At 40.4% G+C, this 22,651-nt stretch overlaps 1 protein-coding gene across 7 annotated transcripts in view; it reads right to left on the reverse strand.

Annotated features, from left to right (window-relative positions):
* The window catches only part of MAP3K7CL (MAP3K7 C-terminal like), a 79,939-nt gene that overhangs the window by 6,381 nt on the left and 50,907 nt on the right, over positions 1-22,651 (reverse strand). For all 7 annotated transcript variants that reach the window (XM_074360857.1, XM_010956611.3, XM_074360829.1 and 4 more), the window contains 2 exons: positions 14,448-14,509; positions 3,765-3,880 (listed from right to left, as the gene is read on the reverse strand). In XM_074360857.1, coding sequence (XP_074216958.1) covers positions 3,765-3,880; positions 14,448-14,509 — 178 coding nt within the window. The remainder of the gene's footprint in view (positions 1-3,764; positions 3,881-14,447; positions 14,510-22,651) is intronic.

Genomic DNA, 22,651 nt, shown 5'->3' on the forward strand with positions numbered 1-22,651 from the left:
AATATTTATTGAAAAAGCATGTATACATTTTATGTTACCATATATGCAATTATCTAAAAAATATCTATGCACATTCAAAAGACCTAGAAAAAAATAGGCAAAAATGATAGTAGGAGGTCTGTAACGATGTCAGAATTCTTGGTAATTTTTAAAGCTTTCAATAAAATTATCTTTTATTTCAGTTGAGAGGAGAAAAATTTTCAAGGAAAGTAAGAACAAGCTTTTTTACATCATTGGTCTATAAGCCAGAAGAAATTCTTTCAATTAAATTCACTCCATGCTGAGTTTGTAATCCTAGAAAATGTTTGACTGTTTTTATCTACCCAACAGGCATGATTTTAAAAAATGGTTGTAAACAACTGTTCTCTCCTCTCTGAAAAGTCTCACAAACAAGATCCAGGGAGACCCCCTCTGGAGATGAGAGAGAAGTTCAGCTTAACTTGTGCCCACATGGCTCCAGTAAATACAAAGGGGAAGGGATAAACTGGGAGTTCAGGATTTGTAGATACTAACTACTATATAAAATAGATAAACAACAAGGTCCTACTGTATAGCTCAGGGAACTATACCCAATGCCTTGTAATAGCCTATAATGAAAAAGAATATGAAAGGAATATATATATATATTCTGTGTATAACACCAGAAATTAACACAACATTCTAAACTGACTATATGTCAGTTTAAAAAAACAAAAAAAAAACTCTTAAAACACCTGAGTTAGCATCTCTCTGTGCATCTAGCTTACACCAGCCAATCACCAGAAGCAACATAATCAGCCACACTTTATTAAATGAGGGGGAAGAACTTCTCATCCAAATCATCAAAAAATGGAGAACTAATTACTTGGGTCAAATCCATTTGGCCCAAGTTATCTTGCTTGAACACAAAAGCTGTTCAGGAAAATATCTGTAACAAAGTGAATTTCTTCTTCGGTGAAATGTTAATGAAAACACAGATAACCAATAACTCTTGGAGGACCAAGCTCATGTATTTATAAATATAAGATATAACCATACTTCCTATTTTAACAATTTATCTGAGTAATTCTTTATTGCTGATGTTGACTCTGTACGTTAAATACAGGCCACACAAATCACAAATAAAACTGCAGAGGACATTACCTATAGTCAGCCGTGTAAATCACCCCTACTTGTATTTTACCCTACGCGCAGCTCCCCTGTTCAGTGATTGGGATACAAAGAGGTATCAAAGGGTATCCAGGTCTACAGAAAACTACACAGTCAGAAAGACAGGACGTGAACTTCAGCAGATAACTGCTGATGACACTAGCCTGCAAAAAGTACCAAAAGAAAAAAGCGCTGATCACCGTGGGAAGGTTGGGGCCGGGCAATGCAAGAGGCTTTCCTCAAGGCGAGCATTTGGACAGGCAAAGAGGAAAGACAGGGACTCTGGACAGAGATCTTGGTGGGAGTAAGGGCGCAGAGGCAGGAAAAAGTGAGTAATAGGGTCATGTGGCTGAAGATGAGGGATGAGCTAGAACATTCCGCAGAGGTACTAAGGCCATACTGAGGTAGATCTTGAATTCCAGGCCAAGAACTGGTGTCCTTCTCTAGCAGTATGAAACCGTGGACAGGGAGACCAGTTATAATGTTGCCTTGACCAAGATTTGAAGTAATAAGTCCCGATCTCAAATGGTAGAAGTGAGGATGAAGAAAAGGGAATCTGAGAGACTTTATCAAAGAAAGGAAAAAAAAAATAATAAAAGAATGTGATCTTTGCCTCACAGCTAGCCAATTAGGGAAAAAAGAAAAGAAAAAAATGACAACATCATGGTTTCAAGGAAACTCCAAAGTTCAAATAGGTATGGGAAGGAAGTATGATTAGGTTAGCAGAAACAGCAGGGATGTTTCAATAAAAGACCAGATGAATCCCTTTCATCTTGTTATCCTATTGTATTTTTTAATGCAACATATAAAAATATAAACTTACAAAACATATAATTTGGTTGATAAATCTTACATCGCCCCTCCCCGCAAAAGAGCCACACATGGGGTTAATTTAAATAACAAAGTCCTCCAGCACCTTCAATCTAAAGTGTTTACAAATAAATACATAATTACCTGGTGTTTTTTTTTAAATGTCACAACATCACAGTTCACACACACACACACACACACACACACACACACACACTGGGAGATACATTTCTAGGTTACTGATTATAAAGTCCTCCTTTAACTTCACCACTGGTTACATTATTAATAAGCTTCTTGAGTTCCTTTATGAAACTTTTTTTAGGACTCAGATTGTGCGTAAATGTACAAATGAGCATTCCAACCAATGTATGAAAACTCTTAGACCAAAAAAAAAGTCTCAGACATGTGAAAGAAAAAATTGTGTTTCTGATCTCATGAACATCTTTTAATCTCCTATAATCAAAAGTCGAGGTATGACTTTATGTTTGAAGCACAACAAAGCAAGGAAGTAAGAAACGATTGGTAACATGCTCACAGAAGTCTTACAGTAAGTGACCTACAGCCCATACGGCTCCTCACCGGTATTGCACTGTCCAACCACCACTCCGGGGGGTCTCCAGAGGGTCCCAAGAATTTCATAAATCTCTCAAAACAGAATATATTTCACTTGTATTCATTCAAAAATTGTTTTAAATAAATATAAATATAAATAAATATAAATGTAAGTATGGAGTGATACCATATATCACTCCAGTAAAAAGAAGGAGAGATGCAGAAAGTTATAGAATCACAGTATGTTTGAATTATGTGTCACTCATTCAACAAAAATTGATTCAGTATCTACATGCCACGTACTGTGCTAGGCTTCAGGAATATGATGGTGAATAATATTGGCCTATCTCCCTTTTTATGGCACTTACCACTTAGCAGGAGATGCAAATATAAATCAAAAGATCTCCCTAATAAACGTGTAAGTAGAGGGTGGAGTATAGCTCAGTGGTAGAGCACATGCTTGGCATGCATGAGGTCCTAGTTTCAATCCCCAGTACCTCCATTAAGGGGGGGAAAAAAGAGAGAGAAAGAGGGGAAAAAAAAAAAAACACTGACCAGTGCTACGAAGAAAAGATGTCTGATGCTTTGTAAGTATGAAAGAAGGGAGATCCCTGCGTAGACAGCGGCAGGATTGTGTGCAATTAAAAGGAGGAAAATTCGGAAGCAAAAAAGTTATGAGTAAGTAAAGTGAGTGCTTTAATTAATAGAACTGTGTAATTCCCTGAGCAGAACTGTAATGATAATAGAAGCTATCAAGATAAAAACTTACTGGACTATTGGGCTATGAAATGCAGTTAGTCAACTAATATGTTTACATTTATTCCAAAGAGCTATCCCAGTGGCTTCTTTACTTGACATGGGTTCACGCCATTTAAGCATTAAAATTCACCCCAAGACAAAGAGCTCTGGGGCCTTTGGGTACATTCACAGGGAACATAATATGGCTCTAGGTGGTATTCTGGCATTTGTAATTTCCTGAACTAAAAAATGCTGATTAAAAAATTAAGTTTTGAATAGAAAGCACTCCTGCTGTTTCTCTTACTACTCTGTAGAGCATTTAATCTAGCATAGTCCCGTTTGGATCACTTCTAGAATCAAACAGGACATACATGGAACCCCTGAACCACAGAGCATCAGTTCTCCTCCCCTCCAGCCCCTCCCCCTCTCGTCCCCATGCTCGGCCTCTCCCTTCCTTATCACCCGAAGTCCCTGCCCCAGTCCATGACCAGCTGACAGCGTTCAGAGATGAGGGCGCTCAAGGGAACGGTACTTACTTTCTTTCCTCAAGCAGGGCGATTTCCTTTTTAACCTCCCGGTATTCTTCTGCTATTTGGCAGTGCTGTTTGAACACCTGCATGGATTCCATGGAGTCATGACAAGGTGGCAGAGGCTTTGCAAACAAGAAGAAAAACATCAGTCTATTTCCATGCATCAGAATAAGTTACCAACCATTATGCTCTGCTGACCTTCTTCAGAGGGAGATTTTTTTGCACAAGAATAGCATTGTCAGTCAACACTGGACAGAGTTCGTTCGGCTGACTCTTCTTGACTACAAATAGAGACGTGGTCCAATATTCCAGTGTTACTGACGAGCATCTCCAGGCCTAAGCCAGACCCAAGGGACCCTCTACATGTCAGTTACCTGCTATGTGCTGGAGTGAACATACGTCCCCTAGTAATTCTGTCCCTCTCTCCAGAAACCTTAAACTGCTTTAGAGAGTTCGTGATGCGGCAGTATTTCAGCGGTCTGTTTCAATAACCTCTTGCTTTCTGTTCCTGTAGCTCAGAGGCATAATCTCGTTTTGTAGAGCGGAGTAGCCCTACGAGTAAGGCTCTCTTTGGAGAAATGTATCCAAACTGAAGAAATTATGCTGACCTGGAAATAATGCTTGCAAGGATGAATGAACCATATGAAAGACCAAAGCCCAAGTGAAACGATGTTTATAACATATGCAGCCAAAGAGAGGAAGGGTTGGTGTCTTTGCTTTTCTCCCATCCAAGAGGGAATTAGAGGCCAGCATGCAAGCCTTTCTCACCGTAACATGCTGAAAATCCTATTTCCAGAAATTATTTTTAAAGAACTGGCTTTCCCTGAGTTTGTAACTCTAAGGTCTAATTAGCAGCATGTTATCAAAAGCACAACCTTGAGAAACACAAGTTAATAGTCTTTTAAAGAGCTTTTTAAGCACCCTTTTCAATTATTTATAGAAAAATGTTACATAGCATCTGAAAAATAGGACTTAATTGTTAAATAGGCTCTTCCGTCTAATCCTTTCTTCACAATAGTCTTTATTTGTAAACTATGTGTCTGACTGGGTCACAGCCTCACTCATTTTATATTAGTAAACGAGAACTAATGAATTTCTCACTACTTGCTGCTCTCATTGTGTTCTTCAAGAACACAGATTTCTTTGGGTGTCATATTTAGCGACCCCACCCAGGATGCAAAAGAAATTCTAGACAGTACTACAAAATTCTATAAAATCTAATTGATAAATAAGATGGCCCTTCTTATTTATCAGGAAGCCTCTGAGAAGAGATTTTCTAAAGGAAGTAAAGTTTGACATAGAGGTGGATGAAATTTACCTTCATGCGGAACATCTGTCGTATTCTAAATCCATGGAAAAATCTAATAATAGTTACACTGGGTGGCACTTTTCCCTGCTGCCCCACGAACACATTCACAGCATAAACTCAGCCTGTTGGAACCATTATCCTTCTCCGTAGTGAAACAAAATTGAAAAGTAGTGCCCAGTCGTATTACAGGATAACTCACCCTATGAGATAAAGCCATTGCCAAAGGACTTCAGAACTCCTGGCTCCACCAGTCTATGTCCTAGAAATCACCACCCTCTCATCAATTTTCACCTGTTACACTGGCAAATCACCAGGTGTGACAGTAGGGGAAATGATAGTAATTTACTCTGGGCACCCTAGCCAAGCTGCTAGTAAATCATCTGTGCCCAGTTAAAGGATTTGCGCACAGGAAAGCCTTAATACTCCACGCATCCTATTTCCTGTCCTTATGAACACTCATAAACTACACTATCTTCAGCCCATAACTTGCCACATGGAGGTACCAGAACCACGAATTCAGCATAGTCACCTACATGACAGCCTAAATATTCTGAGACTCTGTGTTTGCACGCCTAAGAGTATAGATGAGAGTAGCTGTGGAAAGGGATAAATGCCCTTTGCTGCTATAATTAAGAAGGGAAACTGAAATTTACAGATATAATTTTCTTAAGAAGAGAGAGGCCTCTTTCCTCCCCCCTTGGCTTGCCACCTTGCAGTGCTTTTTATTAACGGGGAAGGGTTTTCTTTACTTCTTTTTTATTGGCACTTCTTAATTGTGGGACATTTGAAGATATTTTTATGTGCAGGTAGCAGGATCATGCTAAGGGTACAGGAAGTTAGGGAGTATTTCAGGATAGATTCAGTATCTTCATATGCTCTTAGCAGGATGATCATGCAATACATCACAATATTTCCAAGACTGCACACAATTAAGAAGTAGTGTCAACTGAAAGAGAATAAGCCAAAAATCCTTAGTGTTCAGTGTTTCAGGGAGTGAAAGGATGCCAGCTGTCATTTCAGCCCCCGGCTCCTGCAAGCTAAGTCTTCATCCCAGCCTGACACTTAACTCAGCACCACTACAAGTTCTTCCAATTTTTATGAAAGTATTAAAGAGCAATACAGATTTTCTTATGCAAGGAGGGAAGTTATATTGCACAACATTGTAAAATGAGCTCATTGGTTGCCAGGGGCTGAAGGGAGGGTTAAATGAGGAGTTGTTTTTTCATGGGGATAGAGTTTCTTTTCTTTTTTAAATTGAAGTATAGCCAGTTTACAATTCTGTATCAATTTCTGGTGTGCAGCATAATATCAGTCATACATATTCATACATATAGTGATTTTCACATTCTTTTTTATTGTAAGTTACTCTAAGATATTGAATATAGTTGCCTATGCTATACAGAAGAAACTTGTTGTTTATTTTATATATAGTAATTAGTATTTGCAATTCTTGAATTCCCAATTTATCGCTTCCTTCCCCCTTCCCTCCCTGGTAACCACAAGTTTGTTTTCTATGTTTATGAGTCTGTTTCTGTTTTGTAAATAAGTTCATTTGTGTCTTTTTATTTTTTAGATTCCACTTATAAGTGATATTATATGATATTTTTCTGTCTCTTTCTGGCTTACTTCACTTAGAATGACAATCTCCAGATTCATCCATGTTGCTGCAAATGGCATTACTTTATCATTTTTATGGCTAAGTAGTATTCCATTGTATAAATATACCACAACTTCTTTATCCAGTCATCTATCAATGGACATTTAGGTTGCTTCCATGTCTTGGCTATTATAAACATTGCTGCTATGAACATTGGGGTGTATGTGTCTTTTTGAATTAAAGTTCCCTCTGGATGTATGTCCAGGAGTGTGACTGCTGGATCATATGATAAATCTATGTTTAGAGGAATCTCCATACTGTTTTCCATAATGGCTACACCAAACTACATTCCCACGGGGTTAGAGTTTCAATTTTGCAAGATGAAAAAGTTCTGGAGATGGGCTGCACAGCAGTGTGAATATACTTAACATGACTGAACTGTACACTTAAAATGGATTAAGATGGGAACATTTATGTTACGCATTTTTACCACAATGAAAAAAACAGTTAATGCCAAAAAAAAAAAATTATCCTTAGATCCTGTGCTACCCCCAGTCCATTTTCTAAGCATTTGCTACCAGGATTCCCTATCTGATGCTCACTTCATTCGCACCCAATCTTTCTGCCCTTCCCAAATTTCTACTTAAAATTTCTCGCCTCTTTATAATTCAAAGCCATTGACCTCTAAACCCAAACATCGCTGGACAAATCAAAGTGTCCTCTGGTCAGCAGGACCTACTGTCCTTAGAAGTCATTTGACATCACTGGAGATTGACCTCAGCTCAGGAAATTCATCAAAGAATTCATCAAAGAATCTTTTAAACACGTAATGTTCTCATCCAAACAGGAATTCTGGTGAATAAGAGTATTGAGATATTTAGATTTTATACCTGATGTAAAAAGTAGAACTATAGCGGGGCAGGGGGGCGGGTTGCTCAGTGGTTGAATGCATGCTTAGCATACACAAGGTCCTGGGTTCAACCCTCAGTACCTCCATTTAAAAAAAAAATTAGTTAAAAAAAATTTTTAAGTAAAACTATAGAGTAATGAAATGTCTCATATGACACAGCAAACTCTCATTGTTTTATGATACAATGTGGGTTTGTGTGTACGTGTGTAGTATCGTAAAGTCCTCACCAAGGTGACTCCTCTTACCGTCTTATAAACCCTCAAAATAGGAGACAATATATAACCAGCAGGGTCCGCTGAATAAAAGTGTTGGCCTGAGGAAACAGGTTCCTAAAATTCAAGCACAAGAATCAGGTTTCCAATTTAAAAATGGAGCTACTAGTAGGCTTACGTCAATGTGGCATGTAAAACACTGGCTCTCGTGAATTAATCAGCTGTACGTGGATTTAAGATACTGCTTAACATGTGTTCACATTAAAAACTTAAAAAAAAAAAAACTTAGAAGAAGGCCTGTGGTAACCAGATGAAAAGCATCTATTGACTTCTGGGAATAAAAATTAACACCTTTATTTTTATTTCAGTTCTTATTGCTCCATTCTGACTATTCTCGTCCAAGAGATTTTCATACCTATAATCTCATGCTGGGAACAGGCAAGCAGTAAATAAACTCCACGCTGATAGTGAATTTCTTTTTGCATCAGGAAGAGACAGTTTCCTTGTCATTTTCTCCACACTCACCCTACATCCTTCCATCATTTGGACTCATGTATCACATGCTCTTGCTTAAAGAATAAAATGTTGCTTTCCAAAGAAAAGGAATCCAAAGATACTTTATTTGAAAATGAAAAGATAAAAGTATCCTTCAGGCACCAGAGCACACATCCTGTAGGATCACAGAAACAGCTTTTCAGATACGCTCGATGCCATGGATACTCACAACACAGCCAGTTCTGAGAAGGTTAAATTAAGACATCCTTGTAATAGTGTCTCAAGCCAACTTTGAAACACATTTTCCCAAGACACAGATTGGGGTTTGGATGAGGTCAGAGCCCAGGGGGGAGGCACTTCCTCTTCACCCCCTTTCCTCCATCCCTTCCTCATCCTGCTGCTGCCCGAGCTTGCAAGGGCTTTAAATTACACGGCTGCGCAAGTGAGCCGCTACTATGTCTGGTATCCGCCCCGATCATCAGGACCAATTTAACAAGATGAAGTAAGAGAGAAACCACAGGCTCCTGTTCCAAGAATGCCAGCTTGAGCCACACCATCCCCTCTCCGCTCTCTGCCCGGGCCATCGGGTTATAGCAAGCTCCTCCCGAAATGTACTAAGTCCTCTGGAAAGGGCCCCGTGGGAAAGGACCCAGCCAAGCATCTCTCCGTAAGGGGCAAAGCCAGCATAAGCGTTTCCGTTTTCTACTTGGCTTCTTCAAATACTCCTTGCCCCATCCTCTTCAAAAATGTAAGAATTTAATTTTCCTCTCCCAGCTTCCCACACAGAAGATATATTTAGGAAGCTAAATATTCTACAGTTGCTGAGCAGATTTTGTATTTATTCCTTGATTCTCAGCACTGTCTTTATTTGGGTGGGGGGACACTGGGTGTCTCGTTTAAATTTATGTTGCATTTTAATGTCCCCAAATTAACAAGCATAATGTGTTAAAACTAAATGGAAAAACACAGTCAGGGCGACTTGCAATATTTGAAAATTCTGTTATCTTAGAATTGTAAATATTTTTTAAATATTTTAAGAACTGACATGTCTATTGTATCTACATTATGGGCAAAGTCAGCACTAGTAATAACTATACCGCAAATCTTAGCACATGTTAGACATTATATAATTTTGGAATGAAGAAATATTTAAGTCATTTCTAATGACCTAAGCAATATTAGATGTTGCTATGAGATAACCTAAGAGTGTCCCAAACACTTCTAACAATGCATATGCTAACGAACTGGGCTTCTCAAAATAAATAAATAAAAGAGGGGCGGGTAGAGCTCAAGTGGCAGAGCGCATGCTTAGCATACACGAGGTCCTGGGTTCAATCCCCAGTACCTCCTCTAAAAATAAATAAGTAAACCTAATTACCAACACCCTTTAAAAAAAATAAAAATTAAATTAAAGGTATTACTGTCAAGCTCCAAGTTATTTATATATGTTTTCTGTGTAGTCACATCAGCCAAAAGACAACTGTAAGATACTTTTTAACATGTGTGTGAGAGAGAAAAATGGCAGGCATTTTTTTCAGTGTTTTCTGTGGGGCTAATTCCAAATTGTATATGTGGGTGTTCACGCAGAATCCTGGAATGCTAAGACTTCTCCACTTTCTACCATTTTTGTTTCCCAGATACCAGGCAATACACTGATGCAAGACCTAAAAGAAGTTTCTGGAGAGGCTTCTCAGATGCTGTAGTACACAACCGAAGCTATGAAACTGTTTATTTGTGGAGCTGACATCAGTTTCTGGACTTACCAAGCTCTGTCTGAGAAAAAAGCAAGTTCAATGTGTACCACAGAGACACCTGTCACTGTCTTCTCAGATTAGATGGGAGGACTTTAGTTGGGATTGAAGCTATTGCTCAATTTGGTTTAAAAAAAAAAAAAGGCATATTGTATTCCAAGTACCTAGCACCTCTATATCCCTAACTCAAAAATCCAAGGAGATGCTTCTCTTATTTCATTTTACACATACAAAGAGGCATTCCCAGTGCTTAAATATTTCATTCAAGAAACAGTTTCACCAGAGAATAAAACTGACATTAATTGAGCAATTATTTTGCCAAGTACTGTGCTAGATCTATTCATTATCACATTTAATTCCCATAATAATGATGTGAGATATTATCTCCACTTTGCACGTCAGAAAAGTGGAGTTTAAAGAAAGTGAATAACATGCCCCAAATCACCAAACTAGCCTGTGTGAAACTGAGATCCAAATCCAGGCAACCTAATGCCATTGCCCACACCCCAGTCGTTGCCACTCCCATTGGCAAGTTAATTACTATCTACGCATTAGCATGTCTTCCACCTGATCATAAAACCATATTCCTCAGTCCAGTGCAATTAAGACCACAAAGCTTAGCTCTGGATCATCTATAGGCCAAACCACAATCTCCAAAACATGACGATATGGTCTTAAATTTTAAGACAAACTTGGCCCTGACCCAGATCTTGGGACTACTAAAGAATTGTTCCATCCTTTAGAATGGAGAGGGAGGTCAGTCATTACCTCTTTTTCAAATAGAAAGAAACTGAGGCCTAAAGAAAAGCAATGATTTTTCATTCATTCTCACAAGTGAGCACAGAATTGGGTCTCCTTTCTCTGGGCTGTATGGTCTAAACTGGCTCTCCCCAAATATCACCCCTAATGGACACAAGGAATTTAGAAACCAAGTTCCAGGAAAGGAATCTGCGGGAAATAGAACCAACTTACCATCTGTCCCTGGGCTGCGGCCTATAAAGAGATGTTCATTTTAACACCTACCTTACCCCCAAGGTCTCTTGCCCAGCATTTTGCATTAATAGAGACATCAAGAGAGATGTTTGTCACTGCTATTCTTGCCCCAGGCTTTTTTTGGCTTCTGCGAAAATAGAAGCACCACGAATTACATGCTCAAACATGCCCGCATTCTTGGCAAAGCAAGAGAAAAATCGTGGGGGTCAAATTGGTGATAGAGTATCTACCAAAGAGATGACTTGATAGCTGCATTTCATACACAATGAAGGAACGTGTAATGGATATGGGAAAGTCAGGACGGTGTTCTATCACCACATCATAGCAACCTTGCAAACCAGAAACCAGAGAAAAATCTCCACCTATCAACATAATTGAAGTAGTCCATAGGTTCCACCAAAGTTGTCAAAGAATGCAGGAGACCGAGATTCAGAATCAGAGACCTAGCCTGAATTAGCAAATTTACGTAAACCAAAATTTGACCTCGAGTTTCTCATCTCCATGGCGGACACATAACAGTTCGCTTACACAACTGTTTCAAGGATCAAATGAAATCACTGAGGGGAAACACCCCTTGCCTCATGGTACTCAATGTGCTTGGGTAGGATTTAAATCTGAGGATATGCTGAGAGTAGGGCTGGTCATCTGGCATCAGTTATTTTTCACTAGGCAAGTTTATAAGGCTCCAGTAGAAATAAGCAAGAGTCAGTTCATCCTCAGATAGTGACAACCACACGGCACTTCATAGGCCTTTGTAACCTAACTTTTATTCTTCTGTAGAGGATTATGATGGTCGGTAAAATTCCAACAGCCATTATCATGTGATGATAGTACATGGGACTGAATGTAAAGACAACCTGCTCCGTGGAATAGATTGTTCCTTTCGTATATAAAGCATTTTCATTGTTTTCAGTACAGAGACTTTCTGCTGAACTTATATGCTTGTGCTAAGCATGGAAACCAGAATTTGCTTTTAGATGTAGCTTTCTGTGTTAGCGTTCCCCTCTACATCCCTACCATCTTGTATTTTAGTCACTCATAACCTGGGGTGCAGAATAAAGGTAAAGACAATCGCCCTAGACAGAGGCAACCCTAACCAGATGGCTTGATGGCTGGTAAATGTTTATAGCAAACTCAATCATACCCTTCACTCAACAAACAAGCACTTACTTAAATGCTTTTAGTTGTAGTGCTGGGAGCATTCTCTCTGTTCATGAAGAGGTAAAGCAATGCTATATTTTAGGGGGGGGTGGGAGGGATCATAGCCCATGAGCCAGAAATCAGCCTCTCAACTGCCTAACTCGTTAAAGATCAATGCAGATGACATTGTCTCACTGGATTAAAATTAAACAGACTTCATTTCTAAGCTATGTCAAATGGAATTAAAGCTATAAAATTCAACTGGATCTTGTGAGGCTTTAACAGAAAAAAATATCTGGATAATTGCCAGGGGTGCTGTGAATCCTGTAAAGAATAATCCACGAGCCAGGGAAAACCATTAATGTTCCCAAAGAAGGAAAAAAAAAATGTTTGTCAACACAAACAAGTAGAATTAATGATCCATAACATTGATGGGGAATAAGAATCTGAACATGCTTTTACTCTTTAATTTTCAAAGTATGTTAACTCCTTATCTTCATCTAACTTCTATGCTAATAAAATAGCTTTGAGGTGACAGTAAAATAAGGGAGAAAAAAAAACTGTGACTGGGAAAAATATACAGTAATTATTTTGTAATCCTAACTACACCATCAGCAGCAGCACATATACAGCCCTTCTGTGAGGACAGAAACCAAGCAAGGACGGTTGTGTGTCACGTGAGCACGCCAGGCAGAAAAGCGGAGGAACCGCTGAGTTGTCCTCCATGATGAGAAGAAGAGAGATTGGGGGATATAGTTAGATGTCAGGAGCCAGGAGAGCTGGGTTGAGGACCCTGCATGGCGTACGGGAGAAGGAGATGCAACGGCTAATAGCTGCAGAGGAAACTTTAGAGGAGAACAGAGCTGTCTTTTGACAGCTGCACGGTGATCAATATAACCTCCCCCCTCCTGGACCGTCTTCAGTAACCTCTACATTACTGATGTTGCTCTGTTGGCAGGCTTTCTGTTGGAGGGCTGTGACGATGCCCAGGACCGTGCAGAGGTGAGATGAGGGATGCTCCGAGAGGTCTGGTCACACCTAGCTGTGTGGGGTAAATTTTCGGGGGGGCCACTCCAGCAGTGGATCACAAGCTCTCAGACCCGACCTAGTTGCTTCCAGGTTTTTAATTCACTGCGCTGGACACTGAGATAAGAACTGGAACCAACAGGGGAATAGGGGAGTGGCTCAGTGGTAGAGCCTGTGCTGAGCATGCATGAGGTCCTGGGTTCAATCCCTGGTACTTCCATTCAAAAAAAATTTTTCTTTTAATTTAAAAAAAGAACTGCAACATAAGGGACACTGTCTTGGGTTGCACAAGGGTTCGTTCTTGGTTCTTCCCACCTCTGCAGCTGTTCGGGTCCAGGGGTCCCAAACTCAAATGATTTCAGGATACCAGGCACACCCACGAATGGGGAAAGTTACCGAGTTTAAGATAACAGGAAATGTCAGGGCCTGTTGGGAACTGGAGGTGGCAGATCCTTCCTAAAGGTTTTCAGAGTCAGTATTCAGAGAAAAATGTGGTAAGTAAGCAAATGTCTGTGCGCAGGATTCAAGACCCCTATTAGACTTTGTCTAAATGTGACTGCAAAGTGAAGTACTCAGGTGAACGTCTGACCTAAAGCCAGGATCCAGGTATTTTAGGCAGAACTTCTTCCTAAAACCATCTTTCTGGAATCACTATATATCATCTAAAGAAAATTAAAATGTCATAAATTAGCTGGTTTCAAATAATTCGGGTGTATTGAGATGGAATTTCTTTGATAGATCATCCATAAACTGCACACAAAAGATTTTTCCCATGGGTCAAACCAGACAGTGTTCAGGTTTAACTTAAAATACCTACATTCTATTAAAAGTTGTCAGGGAACTGAGGAGGGGGTGGGGGTGAAGGAGAGAAAGGGAGGTTATTCTGAAGTCTTGCCACACATGACAAGTCTCCTCTGCACTTTATCACTAATCCAAAATGGGCCGAAACTGCAATCGTCCAGAAACATTCACAGCCAAGGAGAGCAGGGACCAGCCCTGTCCCTAGGCTCCAGAAGTCTTTAAAAGGGGCTTGTTTACCCCCTAAGTTCTTGATATTCTTGTGCTCTAGCCAGATAACCAGATAGGGATATTACATGAGGGCTCTGTGACCTCGGAGCTCAAGAAATGCAAACCCTGCAGACGTGACAGCTGCCCCCACCCTGTCTCCAAGCCAGTCTTTCCCAATCAAGTCACTTCTCCACTCACTGTATTCCATGAAACTAAGGAAAGAAGAAAGACTCTAGAAAAATCCTTACCTGGAGCTGCTGGTCTAACTCTGGAAAGACCAAAGGAGTGTCGTCTTCAGGAGGTGTATCATCTGAAACATGAAAATAAAGTGATTCTTCACTACAGAGCCATTTCTCTCAGGTGAGTTGTCCTGCTGTTACCAACTTTGGATTCATGGAGTTAAACCATCAGTGCACACTGCTTCGGTGATTTTCATCACTTCAGTTGGCAACAGAAAGAACACAGAAGACAATTTTGCTAGTTTCGAGACAAACAGAAGCACAAACTGCATAGCTGGTTTGAGCAAAATTTTGCAAACAAGTATCAGACTCCTCGAATGTTCAGTCCAGTAGCTCCCCAGTTAAGAAGCACTGCTTGTCTTTCTTTGGCTCATACGGTAGCCAAAACCAAAAAATATGATATGCAAGAAAGTGCTTTAACAAGGTGCTAATGAGGTGACCACGACAACCTCAATGGGACAGGAGAATGTGTGAGTGAAAAATAGAAGTGTCAGCTCTGCTCTCAGACTCCCAGGGTGGCAGGCTTTGATGGGTCTGCCCTCTGCTCTTACCACAAACCACCACCAACAGGCAGTTGACCAGAGCTTCGTCCGGGTTACGGTGGGTCACAGGCAGCAACCTGTTCAGGGCGTTTCTTCCCCAGGCACCAGGCAGAAGTCCCAGCCTGAAGCCTGATGCACTGCCCCGATGCGGGAGAGCCCCAGCTGGGACAGCCCGCAACTCTGTCCTCAGCTGCCTTCCCCTGGCTGACTGGCAGGTGTTGCTGGATCAAAAGATGCGGTTCTCAGAAGCGTCAGAGGAAAGCTCAGAGAAGATTATCCAAATCGCAAGGACATACTGCTGCCCCAGCCCGGGTACTAGAGGACAACCTCCAAGCCAGCAGACTCTGGCTCTGCGGGTCCAGTGGCCACTCATTTCCAGTCCTCTGCTTGATGACCGCATCTACCCCAGGTATGACTATGAGAATAAGAAAAAATTAGGCCAGCCGAATAATTTAAATACCAAAATCTATTTTAAATCATTAGAAAGAAAGAGCATGGTTTTTAGGTTCTCACCGCCATAACCAACTTTATTGATAAAAACTGCTGAAGTTCTACTTGAACTAGGGGAAGTGATGCAGGGCACACACAGTGCAGAAGCAAGCATCCTCGCCCCCGCTCACTGGCGGCGCAGTCCAGAACACAGCGCAGCACACCAGGAGCTCCAGGCTTGTCAGGGATTACGTTTCTCGGAATGCATCAAAGATGATCACCAGGAGGATAATTCAAGCAAGGACAGTGTTCACCTCTGCCAAACACCTCAAGGGCCTCCGGTACATTTTAATCAAGAATAGTATAATAATACTCCCTCTTAAGAGAGGCTTAAGACAATGATGATGCAGGACCAACTGTGCACCCATTTGTCCCTATACCTGTGCCAGTCAGCGGATGCTCACAGGTTCACTGACACTACGCAGCTTCAGAGAACAAGCAGAAATGGAGAAATCTTCCCAAGACCCTCACCGCACGCTGGAGGGCTGTCTCACAAGGAAACCAGGAGAGCCGATCCCTTGGCCCTTGCAGTGTTCTCTTCCCGCACAGAGGTGACAAATTCTGCCAAATCCTGTGACTCTTTAAATCCACCTCATCATTTGCAAAGAATTGGACAAAAGACAGAAATATTTAAAAAGAAAAAAAAAAAGAAAGAAAGAAAGACCCTTGGAGCTAGCCTTTGTTACAAAACCTATAGTTTGTAAAACCGATTTTGATCTAAGGTGCATTTAAATTTACTTCAATAAAATATCAATAACCCAAGCATCATGATTACTTTAGCTCATTGAGTTCAAGGCCAGAAAAATCTGGCAAGGGTAAATGGGAACATATGACACTTTGGCATCCCAACCTAATAACCATAGATGAGCAGGCACTTGTTAGAAGGAGAAACCACTTCTATAAGGTGCCAGAGCAGACAGTGCATTCTAGAATTCTAAAAGACAGCGAGGAATGGAACTCAAAGCTTCCTGGGACTTAATCCACCTTGTTCCCTGTGAAGTCACATTCCTTCCTGCTTAATTATAAACAAAGTGAGGGAAAAGTTATTCATTTACTTTCCTATAGTAAATAGCAAATACCTGGTATGACCCAGAACCAATAAAGCCCATTATAAAAATCAGTCATTACTGATAATCACTCCATGTTGAGGTACATAGATGTGACCAGGCTGATAATTCTGCAGATAAGTAATGGCTTAAGATTGGATTCCTCGAGTTGAAATAACAATCTAATTGATTGACAGAGACATATACATATGACGGATGTTTTAGAGAGACAAACAAAATAAAGGCAAGACTTTTGTTAAAGAATGGATCGGGTTGGATTAATCCGAGCAGGAAATGGCAGCAGAAACAAGCAAACCAAAGACAGATGTAAGGAGATGACGGAGTTTGAAAGCCAGGCCTGTGTTTCACTGCCTGATGCCATCTGGTCGAGCTGGCATCCCTGCCAGCCAGAAATTTCAGGGCTTGAAAAGCTGCTAACAAAGCTGCTCCAAGTTGATGTGTGGTGTGTTTACTTTTAAACAGTGGCTGCCTTCTTTGACTGGTTTTAAAAATAGGCAAATATTCTAAAAGCAGAATGATGAATCACAGGATTGGGCCAAAAAGGAAAGAAGGAAAATGACTCAGGCAGACTAGTAGCACAGCTGTTCCGCAAACATTTGGCCGAATCGTGGTAAAACATTTTGACAGTGATATCGGATCAGAGTTCCTAACAGCAGTTAAGTTTGTTTTGACAATTCCAGAAGCACAAAGGAGATTGTACAGTAGCTATGCAAGACACTCCCTTGGCAAATTTGGCTTTTAAAAGAAAAAAAAAAGGAGAATAGTTGCTAGATAGGTTTGCAATTTGATAAAATCAGAATACAAGTACACTTTTATTAAAATTTCTGCATTTACCAAATACTTCTTGAATGCCTATTACATTAAAGGCAGGGACTGAGCTCCTATGCTGAACTGGCAAATCACTGTCATATTTTTTGATGCATTAAGAAAATAATTCGTAAGCTTCCTTTTCAAAATGGTACTGTGGGGGCTTGGTGGACCAAGCAAAATGTATCCTCAGGAATTTGTTAAAGGACAAAATATAAAGGAAAGAATGAAAGAGGAATTTTTTTAATAAACAGATGTCCACGGCCTGTTTTGCAAACACGATGTGACTAAGTCAATGGTACTTAAGATAGAACTTTCTTATTGGTATCCCAACCATTAGGACATACCATAGTACATTTTATGATGGGCTTGTCTCTGTATCTATCTAGCAGCTGTTGGGTTGCTTTGGTGGTTATTCTGTTTCAGATTTCCTTAAATTGTCTGATCTGTGTTTCTCCATGAATCAGTTGAGCAGGACCTACAGGGTCTGTAATCCAAATTCTCACTGTCATTTAGTCATTAGATCTACGCAGTCAGAGCTCTCAGAAATGCTGCAGCTGGAAGGACCTGAGCAGTCATCTAGTCCCGGACTTTCAGAGCAGCGCTGAAGACAAGAGCCCCCAGGAGGGAAAGGAGTGTCATAAGACTAAGGGGGGGGCGTCTCTTCACCATGCCACCTTGTTCTTCACTGTCTGCTCAGTAGGTTCCCACACTCATATTTCATGAACCAGTAAAATTTTCCCCCCAAATATTGGGAATCATGTCCTTAGAGTGGCCAACTTTGTATTCAGCCAGTGAAGATGATTCCAAAACAGCTACTGTGATCATTAGCATCTCTTTGTGACAGAGGACATTTGAACACCGAAATCATAAGACAAACATAATCTTCAAATACAAGCATGTCCATTATATTGGACACATTTAGCTTTATAGACACACACACACACATACACCCACAACCTCACTGCCATGTCCTTTCTTTTGTTTTACATCAGAGAGGAAAACTTCGTCAAAGTCAGACCAGGTCTGCGAAGCCGCACTGAGAACAACTGTTCTAGAGAATGTCTTGACTGGACTTTGGGGTCAATTGTCTCCCCGGCCCAGGTGTGTCTAGGCTGGGAAACTCTAAATCCTTGGTAGAATGAGTGTAGGTTTCCACACAGAGAAGACCTCAGGAGAGGGAGAAGTCACACTCAGAGAGCGTTTCCAAGGCTCACTCCTCTCCCCACCCAGGAACTTGAGAGGCAGCCGGCCCCGAATCCATTCAACATGTCTACACTTCTGCAGTCACAGCCCGCATCGTGGGAATGTGACTGTGCCGTCACAGGGGTCCTTCGCCCAGGCAGGCCCGTGCTTGGTTTAATGATCAGGGTGCACTGTCGAAATTCCTAACAATTTTTGAACAAGGAGCCCCAGATTTTTTGCACCGTGCCTCCACAAAGTATGTAGCTGTCCCTGCCGACAGGACAGCCTCTGAGCGCTGGTGTCTGAAAACTGTCCTCCAGGGCACCGGGGCAAACGGACACAAGAGGCAAGTGTACACGAGAAATTGGCACACTGTAACTGACTATACTTCAGTTCAAAAAAAAAAAAGAGGCAAGTGAGTTTGGGCAGTGGCTACAGTGCTGAGGCACCCGCAAAAACCTTTCCTGGCAACTGTTTGCCTGCGAAGGCTCTTACCGGCTAAGGACACAGCAGGTCGGTGTAATTCAGTAGGATCGATAGTCATTTGAATCTCCAGTAGACCACTTTTTAATTGGTGAATGTGGACAATGAACATAATCTCTCTGAGACTCAGTTTTCTCTTCTGCAAAATGGGCGTGATATTTCCTGTCTCAGAAACTTGTCTTAGTACAGGAATGCATATGTCAATCATTTAGCCTACAGCCTGGCACCTAGGAAACAGTCAGGAACAATAATGAAAGCTTAATGTAATCGTGTTTACTTTCCCTTCCTTTTCACCATAAATTTGACCAAGATGGTGTTGGGGAGGCAAGGCACTTGTGTGCATGTGTGTGCTTATATGAGTATGTGTATAATGGTGGGGTTTAAGGTTATTATCTCCATCATCTGAATAATTCAAAGAGAACAAGCAAGGCCAAGAGCACTGCCTCTAATTCCTGAGTTCTCCCCATGTCAAGTTAAGGGAGATTTCCCTGGTGTGGCCATAACCTCAGGTCTTCCAGGTTTACTCTCTTCATTTAAATCTGAATTTGAAAAGGGTTTCTCTTTTACTTCCCTATCAAAGCAAACCCTTTCTATATAAAATACTGTAAAAAAAAAATTGTTACCTTATGCCTGAAAGGTCTTTGAGTACTTTAATTTAAATTTAAATCAAGATTCACATTTTATTTTTAGAAATAAAAAAAGTGACATAAGGCTGCCAACTCCCATTAATAATACATAAAAAAACTATCTTAAAATTTCTAGATACCTTGGTTCTTGTTAAAGCATCACATAGTTTTAAGACACATCAAAAGCTTTTTGAAACTTTGCTTCCTGCTTGTTAAACATCAGACATATGAATCCTTTAATACACACTGGATATTCAGGGCCCATAAAATTAAAAATATAGATATGGATATGGATAAAAGTACAGCTGTGGTATGATACCTAGCAGATTGTCAATTCTTTATAATTAACAAAATTCACCACGTTACATAAACCAGTACCTAAAGCTATCCGCAAACAAGATCATACATCAAATAGACTGAATGATATTTCTCTGCATGGAGAGATCTGATTCAGTTTAAAGACAAGTTTTATGTTTCTTAGAAACACTCGCCTAGTTACTATTACTGTAGCTATCATTTTGTGAATCTTACTGATCTATCCTTTTAGAAGAATATTTTGACTTATTTAGCTTAAAAACATACTCACTCAGCCAGAAACATCTGCTTCAAGAAAAGCCCTTTGGAAATATATTTATTTCTCAGTACACAACTAAGTACAATTTACCTCTCCCTTCTTTCCTTCCTACTCTATAAAAACAGAACTTTCCTCCATCATTTCCTGTGATCACTGGGGATGCTATTTGCTGACAGAAACATTTATGCTTTTCTCTTATGACACGAACCCTACATGTAAAGGGCTAATAAAGTAAAATATCCCCAAGGGCCTGGTTTTGAAGGGCCTGGCCCTTCCCAACACTTATTAACTGTTTGATCAGGGGCAAGTAACTTAACCTCCCTTAGTCAATATTTCCACATCTGTAAAATGGGTATAACAAAATCTTCCCCCAGACTTGTTGCCTGTACTAAACTGACAAGATGGTACAAGAACAAGCATCCAGGGACTCCACAGGCATTCATTTCCTTTCTGATCATTCCTAACAGCCTTCAGCAACAGATTCCAACCAATACATCCAGTTGTATCTCAAAATATCTTTGTATCTCAAAGAATCTTCACCTGATATCAGAATCACAAACTCAAACCGGTTATAGATATTGTGTCATTGATTTTATCGTATTTGATAATTAAATTTCTACTATGGGTCTCAGCTCTGTGCTCTGTAAAGGCTGTAAATATAGGAGACCCCCTCCCACTGTCAGCATCCCCTCGAGGGGTTTTCAGCTGATTGTTGTCACTGCATGCCCAGGCAGCTTGAACGGTAGGGTCAGAATCGGGACGGAACACAACTTCAGAGAGTTCTAAGAAGCTCACCTGGCCCATTTCTCCAGATGCCATCGTTACCCAGTTGGTTGGTAGAATTCCAGTGGGAACTTTGCCCCTAGACTTACTACTGATTTCCCTGTGGAGACTCAAAAGTACACCCTGAGAGAGATAGAAAGATAAACCTCAGTTTTCATTGATTGCTTTGTGTGAATGAGGTTTTCCAGAATCTTTCCAGTTAAAACAAGGATTGAAAGTATAGAAACTTTGGGGGCCTGAGGATGGAGAGAAAATTAACACAAAAGGTAGAAAAAGTTGAAGGAAGGAGACAATGACAATGCGACACTTTTGCACGTGTGCACAAAAAGACACTCCCACAATCCCCAGTTAAAGTAGGTTCAAGGGTAGCTATTTTAGCTACTCGGCATACCTCCCACTGCTACACAAAACACCCAATGTGTGAAGACAAAATAGTATTACTTAAAAGAGACACCAACAGAATGGGTCTTGGATTTTTTTTTAACTAAATGTCTTATGATTAATTCATGCTCAGCTTTGAAAAATTCTAATAGCTTGAAAGAATTTTTTGAAACAAAATGTTGAAAGCTACCAGCTTGGGTTGATACCAGTGTCCTTGACTCTTTCTAGATAAAAACCAAAAACTTGAAAAAAAAAAAAAAAAGCCATGGTCTAGATTTACATGGAAGTATGCCAGATTTTAGCTCAGCTGAAGATAAAGAAAATTCTCAAATAATTAGCATGAAATCTTCATATCTGTCCAACTCTAAATTCTCTCTAACTGGAGAAGGGCCAGTGATTCTCTAATAATCCAAGAGGTGGGATTCATATTTCTCTTATTCACATTTTCTATTGGGAAAACTAACTTCACAAAGGTCCTGATTTAGAAAGTCAACTCTTTGGAATTCCCCTTTTGGAAGTAATACCAATCACATCATTTGTTTGTTTAGGACAAGCATTGGTGTCTCGAGGACTTATGGTTAGCTAAGTGTTACTTAATGAAGGAGTCTAATGATGGGCTAGAAATGGTGATTGTATTTTAAAGGACTTCTTTCTCCCCTTAAAAACTTGCTTCCTTTATTTAAGCCCCTGGAGGTCCATAGTCTTTTTGGAGACTTGTGGCTCATTCCGCTGCCAATGAACAATGATCATTTCCCCAACTCCCATCTCCAAGGGTTGTCTGTCACCAAGTCCTTTCAACCCTTCCTTCAAAATGTACTCTGAATTCAGTCATCCCATTCCATTCTCAAATCCATGCTCAAATCACCTTCCCTGTGCACCGTGATAAAAAGGCTCTTCCATTCTCTCATCTCTCCACATTCCAGACTCTTGCACCAACTGAACGCTTACCATTTTCATATTACTTCTTTGTTCAAGAACTTTTGACCCTCTGTTGCTTCTGATCAAATCCAAACTCTTTCATCGAACATTTAAGATTGGCTTGGCAACTCTAATCTACTGCTATCTGAAGAGACAGTCTACATACGACTCCAGCACAACGCCCAGCTCAAAGAAGGGCTCAGGAAACAGCATGTTATTCTTCCACAGATCAGACCTCTGTTCCAGTTGAAGAGAGTTTTAGTATTTCCTGAACAAATCGCACTCTGACTCTTGGGTCTAGCTCATACTTTCTGTTCGAAGGGAAAAGGAAGAAGAATTGTTAAAAGATGTATAGCTT

The sequence above is a fragment of the Camelus bactrianus genome, chromosome 1 (assembly GCF_048773025.1).
Source record: "Camelus bactrianus isolate YW-2024 breed Bactrian camel chromosome 1, ASM4877302v1, whole genome shotgun sequence".
In the NCBI taxonomy this organism is placed as follows: Eukaryota; Metazoa; Chordata; class Mammalia; order Artiodactyla; family Camelidae; genus Camelus; species Camelus bactrianus.